General features: G+C 38.4%; 1 protein-coding gene across 4 annotated transcripts in view; it reads left to right on the top strand.

Annotated features, from left to right (window-relative positions):
* Window positions 1-12,198, top strand: part of MCTP1 (multiple C2 and transmembrane domain containing 1) — a gene marked incomplete at its 3' end in the record, with an annotated part of 270,851 nt that overhangs the window by 85,848 nt on the left and 172,805 nt on the right. For all 4 annotated transcript variants that reach the window (XM_080572689.1, XM_080572690.1, XM_080572687.1 and 1 more), the window contains one exon: window positions 9,863-9,977. In XM_080572689.1, the coding sequence (XP_080428815.1) occupies window positions 9,863-9,977 (115 nt within the window). The remainder of the gene's footprint in view (window positions 1-9,862; window positions 9,978-12,198) is intronic.

The raw sequence follows: 12,198 nt of genomic DNA, 5'->3' as shown, positions 1-12,198 counted from the left end.
AGATTCTGAAACCTTCAGGAATGAAAAATCTATATTATTCAGTGTGGACTTGAATTTTCAGGTTTTGGAAGCATTTAATCTAGATCACGCCAAAGTGATCTCGATTAGAATTGCTGATAACAATTGCTGATAACAAATGTCCATCCAACTGCAGACTGGTGAATAATTTTTCTTATGCTACTATCTTGGTATTATGTGGCTTGCTTCAGTACAGTTACTTGTTTGCTTGCAGCAAAAAAATATATTTCAGGTAAGGTGTGTTCTGATAGTACTGGTTTAATTGGGGAAGTTTTATATTGGGAATGGATCAGTTCTTCCTGGATTATAGCTTTTCTACTGAAAACTGAGTTATTTCTGGATGTCAGAAAATAACGTGTTTTTTTGTTTGTTTGTTTTGTTTTGTTTTGTTTTTTTGTGTGTGTGTGTTTTATTATATAAAACTCCAGGTAACTACATGCAGTCTGGAAAGCTTCTTTTTTAGTTAACTAGGCTTTCAGGCTTACATAAATAAACATCTGAATTTTATAGGCTGTAAAGGAGAGAGAATTTAGGTAATATATTTAGAAAATATTTTCCTCCAATACCCATCGAGCTTCCATTTATAATGGATGTTGCAATGGGTAAATGTTTTTTTGTTGCATTAGTTTTCTGAAATGGTAATTTGCAACGTCAGTTTTTGTATAAATTAACACATGGGCTCAGTGCTGTGAAGGGATGCTTTGGTTGCATTCAGGTATATGCACTTTGGCATACATGTTTTGCAGGCTTAGGGCTACTTTGGTTGAATGTTTTTTGTCATTTGCTGCTGAACAGCAGAAATTGTTTAATATAGAATAAAACAAAACTGCCACCTGTTTTCTACAAAGGATACCCACATTTCTAAATCACAAAGTAGAATGTTTCCTTAAGCATTTTCTGTGACACAAATGATACTTTAAGAGAAAGCAATAGGGAGTACCCTAGCCTTTGTTATAATCTGATAGTTAGATGTCAAATCAAAAGTGTATTGATTTATCTAGCATATGTATTTAATTTATTCCTGATTTCCTCTGTAATATTATCTGAAATGGAATTATACACAACCCATCACTGCCTTACATCTCTAGCAGTCAGCTTCTCCTGAAAAGTCACGCGCAGTGGTAAGGGAAGCTTTCGTCCTTTGAGGTTGCTGGTGTAGGGAAAGACCAGGAAAGCTGCTGGGGAAGAACCTACTCTAGACGTGCTATTTCCTGGCTTAATGAAAAACAATGAATAAGGTGTTAACAAACATGGTTCCACAGCAAACTGCTAAGTTGGAACAAATCACTTTTCTTGGAGAGGAAAACCTAAGTCTTAAACCAGCCTAATTTTCAGCAAAAAGAAGTTTTGCTAAAAACAGGAGTGCTGGGAAAAAATAAGTAATGTTAAGGTCACTGAAGTGCTATATCAGTACTTACGAACTAGATCAAACTTGTAACTCAGCAGTTGAAATACCTAATATAGTACTTCTAACCACATGTTTTCTATAACACAGTTTTGAATAAGCAGTATATTAAAAAGCTTTAAAAAGCGTTACAATTATTTTTGCATTTATTTATTTATATGAATATGCGTAAATTTATCAAAGCAGTACCAGACAAAGGAAAACAGTGGTAAAATTTATTTGGACTTTCCAAAAAACCTCTTTAACAGCTCTTTACAAAGAGGTTGAGGCAATGTACTTTGAAGGGTCAAAAAAGGAGTAAGAGCTGGAAAATGCTTGAGAAGTTTTTGGTCTAAAACTCCGTGCTTGTAGTTTGTTGTATGAAGGTAAACTGTTGTGTCTGTTAGAAACATTGATAACCCCAGGAGGATTTGGCACAATTAAAGCAGTTTCTTTTCACAGAGCAGAGTCTAGATGTGAGCTTTTGATTTTTGGTATAACGAGGGAGGATAAAAGCCTTGGAGGGAGGGGAGCACAGCACATGGAGCAGGGAAACGTGATGAAAAGAGGAAGGAAGCCATGGCTGCTTTATTCAAGCACAATGTATGGTCTTGGTGGAGGAGGGACTTTTTGTTTTTATTTTCTGCTTGCTTTACTATCTTAGTGTCTATAAGTGATCCTGCAGAAGGAAAATTTTATTGTAGATTTCAGTGAATAAATGGTAGCAAACTGAGCAAACAGAACATGAAAGCAGATGGAAGAAGGAACAACTTGATCAAATCTCTTCTGATTGCTTTGTCTATGTTTGGTTTCTCTTCTGATAGTTATGTCTATGTTTGGTTTCCTCTGCTGCCAGACAGGGCTACTGCTTCTTCTGAAACAAGTGTACTTCTGAATACCGAAACTTTCAAAATGTTAATATGCTTACATCTTTTACTATTATTTGTTCATCTATTTGTTAAAATTTCAGAAGGAAATCTTGCAAGCTGTTGAAAGTAATCAGTTTTATTTTATTTGAAAGCAACTGAAAGCAAATGCTCATTTTCAGTATCAAAGAGCAACAATAGTACAGATGTCACAAAAAATACTTCAGTTATTCTGCAGATATAAATGAGAGTACTGCTTCATAATTCTTACGGGTTATTTTTAATCAACAGATTCAATAGCTCTTTCACATGTAGTCAAAAAGCTCAAGAAAGAGGAGGCCGAACATTTTGTGCACTTCTATCTCTTACTTAACCACAGTGTATTTCCTGACAATGTAAACTAGATAGTCACATGCAGAGTATACTGACATATGTAGAAGTGTGTGTGTGTGTGTGTGTGTGTATGAGATTAATGCTAAGTTAAAGTTTCTTCATTCTGCAGAAATAATCTTGAATTTATAGTTCTTCATAATCAAGACATTTTAGACTAGCACGTATCTGCTGTTGCCATTATGTGATAAAGAGCTTATATGCAAAATCTTTCACAGGTCGTCTGTACATTTTATCCAATTCTTAATCTTTAAGACCACAGTTGAGGTTTTTTACGTCTGTTGTAAGTACTCATATCAAGCCAGTGGGAAACATCTGTTGTATGGCAAACTAACAAAGTAACCAGTCCCATCTGAAGCATGTATGTGGTCAATCAAAAACCATGTTATTTGCAGATATAAAATGCTACAATAATTTCTGCACGTTTCCAATTTAAAATAGCAGAATGTTCTTTTACTTTGATATTGAAATGGGTTTGCCTTTTACACCTGCCTCATTATTTAGGGAGCAGGGGAAGTAGATTGAATGAGATGAAATGGGGTGCACAACTCTTTTTTGCTCCCAAGATCATCAGTTCTTCCTGGCTTGCCATCAGCCAAAACACTAGAATAAAAAGTGTTGCTAAGAGTGCGATGGTCACAATAACTCTAAATTAGATAGGTAAATACTCTCAGGGGTATTAAAAATTTCTTATCACTTGACTTTATTATAATTGAAGCATAGCTAGTTCCCACTAATTGCATAAGGAGTTGTCAGACACTTAGATATTAAGAATTTTCAAATCTCTTTCCTTACCTTATAAGCAGATGTTTCTAAAGCACTCTGTGTAGTTGAGCCAGAAGCTTTGGCAAAAGAAAATGATCTGAAAAAGTGAGGTTGAGCCAGGCAATAAATGGGGTGGAAAACTCTGCTTACGCAATATTCAAGACACTGCTTCAAAATTTTTGGTATTTTTTTCAAAAGCTGTGGTGATGCTTCATGCCATGCTATCAAACCTGCAGTGGTGATGTCTCTTGCATCCACCATTCAGAACACTTTGATTTAATTTTATTTATTGTATGGACTATGAAAGGAATGCTATTTATTTCACCATCCCATCTCCTGACTAAGACCCCAGCATGTGGACAGTCAGTGCAGCCATATTGCCAGTTTCTCTTCACTGCTTTTATACAACTCCAGTTACACTGCCCTTTTCCTTTGTCTACTGCAGGAAATGTCTGCTTATGTCAAGCCATGGCTCTGGAAAATTGTAATTATTATTACTTTCCAGGTCTTGCTTGGATGTCTGTGTTTACATTTTCATGCTGATGCGTTTGTTTTATGTTGGGGGAAAAAAAAAGTGCTTTTTGCTTATCACTGTATTCTGGCAGAATATTGAAATAAAACATCAAATGAACGGAGTTGTAACCTGTTGTTTAGATGACACAGATATAAGTTAGATTGAAGTAATATTCATATACCTTCCTAAAATATACTTTTGTCTATAGGAAAATGTTATATTTGGGCTGTATGAATAAAGAATTTTTATCCTTTTTGGAAGGGGGAGTGTATTACAGCTGTAGTGTTGTTTTTTTTTAATATATATATATTGATTAATATTTTCAGTTTTGGCACTGAACAAACAAAATCAGATTTTAAGATCTGTTCCTTTGAAGTGCTACTCAGTTTCTGCAGCAGAGAGTTCCTGAAATCTTTCATATCCCCTGAATATATGGAGTAAAGTCATGCTAATTGATAGATTTAAACTGTAGGACAGGAGCAACGCCATTAATTTCTTCAGTTTGCTTAAGTGAATAACTTTGAAGAAGAATGTCAGTATTCATGGTGATGAAAAAGGCAATGGATAGTTTGCAGATGTTAGTAAACTTCAGGCTGTCAGCTTGGGACAGGTTGCTGCATTAACCTGAAAATTTGTCTTGTGCTTTGAAAGAATATAGCACAACTAATGTTACTGATTCTTATCTCATAGCCATAAAGCGGTAGTCTGACTTCAAAAGATTTGGTCAGAAATTTGGTAATGCCATAGGGACTGTTATCAGTTTCACTGTGTTTTTCTGTTTTATAGTGTTTTTAATCAACTGTGAAAAATGATATGGTGTGTGAATGGTGGCAATTTTGGCCATCCTATTAGTTTCAAAGCATCATCATTTTTCTCACATGCTGGGGTGGAACTGCATCAGGAATGCTTCACACCATGGAAGAATTCAACTTGCCATAAAATTAGACATCTTTTCCCTTTATAAATGCTGCAGCTATGTACCCAGTATGTACCTAGCAGTGAACTATCGTAGAGCCCTCCTACATGACCAACATTTGTTTGGCTGTAAAAAATAGTTTGTTCATCTAGTTGTTAAACTGCTGTATCTGGAAAACACTGTGAGGTGTCCGTCATAGTACGGAAGACAGAGGTGCAACTACTTGTCTAACTTTTTAGTTTGGTCAGTCTCAAAGGGCTTAGCAGTGAACAGTTTTATGATACAACTAAAGCCAGAGTTTCCAGCTATTCTAGAGTTGTTTTGGAGAAAACTCAATATTTTTTCTTTATTTCTCACAGAAACAAAGTGGGAGTTGCTACCATAGTAAAAAACAAACAAACAAATCTTTAATTTCTTTCTTGATAACAGACTGCTTTTGCATGAGCTTAGGTGGCAGAAACCTCTCATGGCATCAGAAGACTAATTTTTTATGCTGAGATGCACAGATTCTTCACACTAGTAGTGACCCATAACATGGCAGGGGCACAAGGGCACGTTCTTCCTCAGCTCCCCTCTCTCTCTTATGTCTCCAGAGTGGCAGATTGGCAGTAAACATCTAAACCCTGGAGCTGCTCTAAGAGAGATCAAGCATCGTTTCATATTTCTATGCCAACAGCTTAGCTTCATGAATGTGCTTCATACACTGCATATTACTAACGATGTCTTTGATATTTGGTCTTAAAATACAACACCAAGTGTTTTCCATCTGAAAGTCATCAGTTCTGCTGTTTGTTGATAGCTGGTCTAATAGAGCGTCATTGTCCATGTGTGATAATATGACCCTATGATCATGGCCTTGCATGGAGTAGCCCTCTAACGGAAAAGGATTCAATTAACTTACACCTGAAAAACCAGCTAACTGGTGTTGGGCTCTCTCTTTCCTGACTTCATGCTCTTGAAATAGTCTTCTTTTAGATTTCAGATGATTTTGTATAATATGGAGATGGTTCTTAGGAAAGCAGGTCTTTAAAGGATTGCCACTTTCAGGGGTCATCACAAGTGTGGCCAGTGTGAGCTCCATGTTCTGTTCAGCTCAACTAAACATTGCATTTTCTGGGCATGTTAGGACATCTCTTGACACGTCATGAGTCAGCAGTGAGTTATAGCTGCAGATTCTTTCTTTTTAAGGGTTGACTGTTGAAAGTCTTACCATGGATGTCTCACTGAAAGTGAAAGCAGCTCATGGTGTTGCTCACATTGTTCAGTAAGAGAACTGCCCAGGGGAGTTTAGTATGATATCTATTTAACAGAAGAGTCCAGCTGATGAACTGTATGGTCATCAAGACCTTTGTCCTGACCTTTTTCACATGGAGTGTTTACAAGACGATCAGTGTCTTTGCCCTCTCTATCAAAATTCACTGTCTACAAGACTTTGGTGATTGTGCAAAATCAAAACTTTCTTTTAAAGCAATCTAATTCAGATGTTATGGGAAATTGTATAGTCTGGCAATTAAGTCATAATTTAGCTAAAGAGAATATTCTAAAATAAGATGATGACAGATCACTACTAAGGATTAATTCAAATGATTTAATTGTGGCATTGCCTTCCCACAGAAGTTTTTACTTATGCAAAACAATGGTTAATTGCCTTTATGCTCTTTGTATGGAATCTCAATATTTTTCTTAAATATATAATACGAAAAGTATTTTAAGGTTCTTCTCTACATTTTAGACACTAAAAATAAACGCATGACCTTACCTCGTCAGGCTTGGTGTCATCATCCATTAATAAACAGCCTAGTGTCTCATAACAACCTCTAGTTGTGATTAAATTTTTATGGCTACAGAGAACATGTAGCCATGCTTGTTCTTGACATGATTAGGTACAATGTGGAATTTAAGAAAATTTGTTTTTGAAACAAATGGTTACGGCAATTGTAGGATTTGATGTATTTGATGTATTGATGGCAATTATAGGATCTGATGTATTTTCTCAAGTTTCTTGTCCAAGTATTTCTAACTTTAAGTTCATTACTGCAGAGTGCACAAAAGTAGTTCTTATTGTTTTACTAGTTGCCATTATAATTGTTAAATTTTGAAATTTAAATTGTTGGTCAAAAATGATTCACTGACAGTTGGATATGTTATGTCAACCTCAGTTTTTACTTACATAATTCAAATGCTGCTTGTCTGATGCAGAAATACTGCTTTGACTTCCTAATACTTAGGGGTAGTTAATATCTGTTAGTTTTATATCATTTGTGTAGCTGTTTATGGCCTGCAGACCTGTTACATTGCTTACCTAAGCATTTCTAGTCTTCTTGAGCAGCTCTCTGAATGAATAAGTGATTAAAGTTGAAAGAGAAAGCTAAGTTCCATTGCAAGAAAAAAGGAAGGAAAGGTGAGAAAGGGAGAAGGAGAGGAACATGGAAATATTTATAGCATTAATTTTAATACAGAGTTTGTGTTGCCCCTAAGAAGGGAAGTGAGAGGGGGGCACCACAAGGAATAATCAGGGAGGAGACGGTGTGTGTTGGCAGACATTGTGGTTCTTCTTGTATCTGCAGCCTCTTGAAGAAAGTCAAGATAGGGGAAGGAAAATCTCAGTGTTCATCACTTTCTTTGGAAGTCACGTTTTATCTTACACAGCACCCTGATGAATGTCGGTGCCTGGGCTGAGCCTGAGGAGCAGGCCAGTAAGATTTTTTCCCTTATTTCTGTCCACATTAGATACTGTGCATTGCAGAAGTGTGTTAAGGGAGGTGAAGAGCGATGGGAGTCCTCCAGCCGCTTGGGCCCAGCAGTGCTCCTGCCCCTTGGCTGCGGCCCAGCCCTGTGCCCGGGGTCCTGGGGTCCCTGCCCAGGCTGGGGGACACGGCTGCTGCTGTCCCCTCTGCAGGTTCAGCCGGTACCAGGCTGAGCACGTACCCCACGGACACACGGACCCTGACATGACCAGCCACAAAGGCTGCCCTGGTCAACAGCACTCACACGTGGGACTCTCGTGGAGATAGCCACAGGCGGCTGAGCCCCCAGCCTGCTCTCTGTCAGGTAGAGGCAGTTCACCAGTTCAGGTCTGCAGAGCTCTGCCCTTCCTGCACCCAGCCAGCCTGGAGCCCTTGGTCACACCTTACCAGCTGCAAGTTTCATCCTTCCTGCGTGAATGAAGGATGAGGTGCAGGTAGCTCATTAGCCTGCCCCTTCTGAGGCCGGGGGCCTCCTTCTGGTGATGGCCTCCTGGCTTACGTGTCCTCTGTCAGGTAACCCCACTGGGATAAACGTGCCTCATTCTCACCTGCTCTTATAAAGAAGTGTGACTGGCCAGACGTGGTTCCCATCACTAGCCTCCCTTTCTTGCTATCCCTCCTGCCTTGGAAGATGGTCCTTGACCAGGTACCCTTAGGGGAGCCGACTATCTCCTTCTACATACCCTTACAAGGCAGGGTGGAAATTCGGTTTTTGTTATTTTCAGCCTTGTAACTGCCTGCGGTCAGTAATTTTTAAGAATGAGATAGACAGTGAGAGATACCCAGAGGAGTTAATCCATTAAAAGGAAGTGGTGGATGACTTCTGCTCTAGTCCTACAAGGTCTTTTGATAGTTTCAGGCATGCTTCAGCAGTTACTTTTCAAAGACAAAAGATAAATTTTGAGAGATTTCAACATCTTCTCTCCCCAGTCAAAGCTCATCTAACCATTTTCTCTGAAGTGCAGTAGTTTTGAAGAATTTCATTTCTTTGGAACTGGTGAGCATTTTGCTATGTGGTTTGGCTACCACTGGATGTGTTGCAACAAAGGTTAATAAATTAGGCTCAGGTGTGACTCTGGAATAACAAGAGTAAAGCATATATTAAATTTTCTTTATTTTGTGATCTTCTTCATGCTTTAAATTTACTAATACCTTAGAAAGAAAATAAGGTGGGTACTAGGAAGAGAAATAACAAAAGTTTCCTTTGCAGTGGTATAGGACTTAGTGTACGTGTTCTCCAATGTATTTCTATCGTATTGCTGCATTTTTTTTTTTCCTTACAGGGGAGCTATAATCTTATAACAAAGTATTAATGGCACTAGTCTTAGAAGACTTACATCCTAGCATGAGAATATCTAATGTCGGTGCTCTATATATAATATGTGAAGCTGCTGTATATACTGTGTATGTATAATAGAAACAGCTATTCTAGTATTAAAATTAAATGTGATGTTCAAAGCATGAACTGTATAAATCTAGCAGGAAATATAATTTCTCTCCTTTGTCATCTGAGACAGAAGTGTGGTTACTATTCATATGCTCCAGGGAGTTCCTTTGCTTCTGACTTTGTTTACTTATTTATTTTTTAATTTCTCTTGATACAATTTATACAAATAACTACTCTGAGAATCTTGTCTTTGCCCCTGAGTGCAGGCAGACCAAAAATGCATGTATTACAAATGAAGGGATACAACTACATTTATCTTTAGGATATTTTTCACCAGTCTCCTTCATAACTCTGCGTTAAAATCGCATAATTTGCAAAGCACTGTAACAGCCACCACAATTGTATCACATTTATGTTTAGTCGATGCCTAGATTACCACTGGTGAATAAATGCAGGGTTTAAGAGTACTGATAATTACTAGTTCAAACAGCACTGCAAGGTCCAGGTTCTTTTTTTCTTACTTATTCTGCTCTAGCAGACCAGGAATGAATGTGAATGTAATTAAAAATGGAGGTTAACATAATAAATACAAGTATCAAAGAATCATTTTTCAAACATTTTCTTTAATTTACAAATTTAACCATTGAAAAGTTAAAAAGTTATTTAAAAAGAAAAAGGAACAAAAAAGGTATGCTGAGGAACTGTCGTGCTGAAGACAGGCTTGGGTTCTTTGGTGTTGGGCTGTTAGTTATAAGGTGAAGGAATGGGATACATTCTTGTCTTAATTCAATGGGATGATAATACCATAGAAAAAAACACCTTACTGAAACTCTTTGTAACATTAGCTATTGTATTTTTATTTGTTTCTCCTCCAGAAAACAAGTTCAGTTGGAGCTAGTAATGCAGATTTTCCCTCTGAGGATCCCGGAATGTACCAGTTGGACATTACTTTAAGAAGAGGACAGAATTTAGCAGCAAGGGATCGTGGAGGTAAGTGCGTGCTGGTAAACACAGCCTTAATGTTGGGAAGTTTTCTGTCTGTTGGTTAAATTTAAATGAGATTATTAAAGTTTCACTTAACAATTAACGTTTGAATTTTGTGTTAGTTAAACTCTGTTTAAAACTATGTAGAAGTTCTGTGACTCAAAAGCACACAGTCAAAGGAGCAAAGGCCCACTAAACCCACACAGGAAGAGAAATAATATTTAGCTAATATTGGTTTAATTGTACTATTAGCTAATTTACCTCCATTTTGAGGAAGTTTCAAACCAAGAAAGATTTAATTTAACTATGTAGGTTATTGCTGTCTGGTTCACTAATTACTTACTTTGTTCCTTGACTGCTTAACATAAATAATGGATCTGTGTTTAAAGACAACAACTCTCTATTTGATATGTACAGGTGTTACCTGTTGGCCAATCTGCTGATCACATGTTGGCATTTTACAGTTTGCACTGAGACATGTACCACACACAATTTCTGAAGGATATTTTGACCCACAGGAACAAAGCTGGCTGTCTCAATGACTCTGCGCATGCAACTTTAACTCTTATTTAAGTTAGGTCAGCCAGTAATTCATTTCCAGACAGCTATTTAAGCCTGATAATTCTGACTAGCATATTGGACTTTTGTCAAAACATATTTCTTGTGAGAGAGAAAAAGCAATAGTAGGGCTGCAACTAAAAAAAATAGTATTATACAGAGTCTTTCTGTGTCAACTTGATGAAGTTACTTGGCTGATTTCAGGTCTCAAATGCTCTCTGGTATTTCTCTGATATTTATGTCACCAAAATTGAAATTTCCATATTCTCACTATTGCAAGAATACATTTTTTATTTATATTCTTCCTCTAGATGTATTGATAGCCTATCAAGCTTTGCCAGACATTCATTAAAAATAAAGATACTCAAATGTTTTTGTTTGATGAGCTGGAGAGACATCCATATAACTTGCTCGGTTTCTGAACGATCTGTTGTAACTCAGTCATATCTGCCATTGGTATTGTTTCTAAATGAGCAGAAATGTGATTATAAATGTGTAGGTTTGTTTGCAAGGAAAAAACTGCAGTTGCTTTTTCCATAATAGAGGAATCTAAAGTAAACAAAGGATGGGACAGCTGTCTTCTGAGGTGAAATCCCAGGTTCTGAACTGCGTAGTTTTAGCAAGGCACTGTAAGTGTGTCAGGAAGAAGAGCTTCCATTGCCATCTTGTGAACTGTAGAAAATCCTTCAGGTCGGGAGGGAGCACACCTGTAGCTCCCCACTACTTGCTTAGGCTTCAGATCTCAACTGGGCTTGGGCTTCCAAGAGTCTTTATTTCAGAAATTTAGAGGAAAATATAAAGACAGTACCTTGTTCAGGGCTCCTTTGTAAGGCCTTGCCTGACAATTCTGGTGGCCTTCTACAAAAATGGGTACAGCACTGGTGAATAGGGGAAGAGCAACAGACATCACCTACCTAGACTTGTGCTAGGCATTTGACAGTGTTGTGCATGACATCCTTGTCTCTAAATTGGAGAGACATGGATTTGATGGATGGACCACTCAGTGGGTAAGGAATTGGCTGGATGGTCGCACTCAAAGAGTTGTGGTCAACAGGTCAATGTCCAGGTGGAGATCAGTGATGAGTAGTGTTCCTCAGGGGTTGGTATTGGCACTGGCATTGTTTATCATTTTTTTTCAGTGATATGGACAGTGGGATCAAGTGTGCCATCAGCAAGTTTGCTGATGACACCAAGTTGTGTGGTGTGGTCAACATGCAAGAAGAAAGGGATGCCATCCAGAGGGACCTGTACAGGCCTGAGAGATGGGCCTGTGCAAACCTCATGGAGTTCAACAAGGCCAAGTGCAAGGTCCGTGGGCCAGGTCAATCCCAAGCACAAATGCAGGCTAGGTGGGGAGTGGATTGAGAGCAGCCCTGAGGAGAAGGACCTGGTGGTGGTGGTGGTTGATGAGAAGCTCAACATGAGCCAGCAATGTGTGCTTGCAGCCCAGAAAGCCATCCGTACCCTGGGCTTCACCAAAAGCAGCGTGGCCAGCAGGGCGAGGGAGGGGATTGTTCCCCTCTGCTCTGCTCTCGTGAGACCCCACGTGGAGCCCTGTGCTCAACGCTGGGGCCTCCAGCACAAGGAGGACACAGAAGTGTTAGAACAAGTCCAGAGGAGGCCACAAGGATGATCAAAGGGGTTGGAGAACCTCTTCTGTGGAGACAGG

Source organism: Anser brachyrhynchus, assembly GCF_964034855.1.
Source record: "Anser brachyrhynchus genome assembly, chromosome: Z".
Lineage (NCBI taxonomy): Eukaryota > Metazoa > Chordata > Aves > Anseriformes > Anatidae > Anser > Anser brachyrhynchus.
This window is presented reverse-complemented; position numbering and strand designations above follow the sequence as displayed.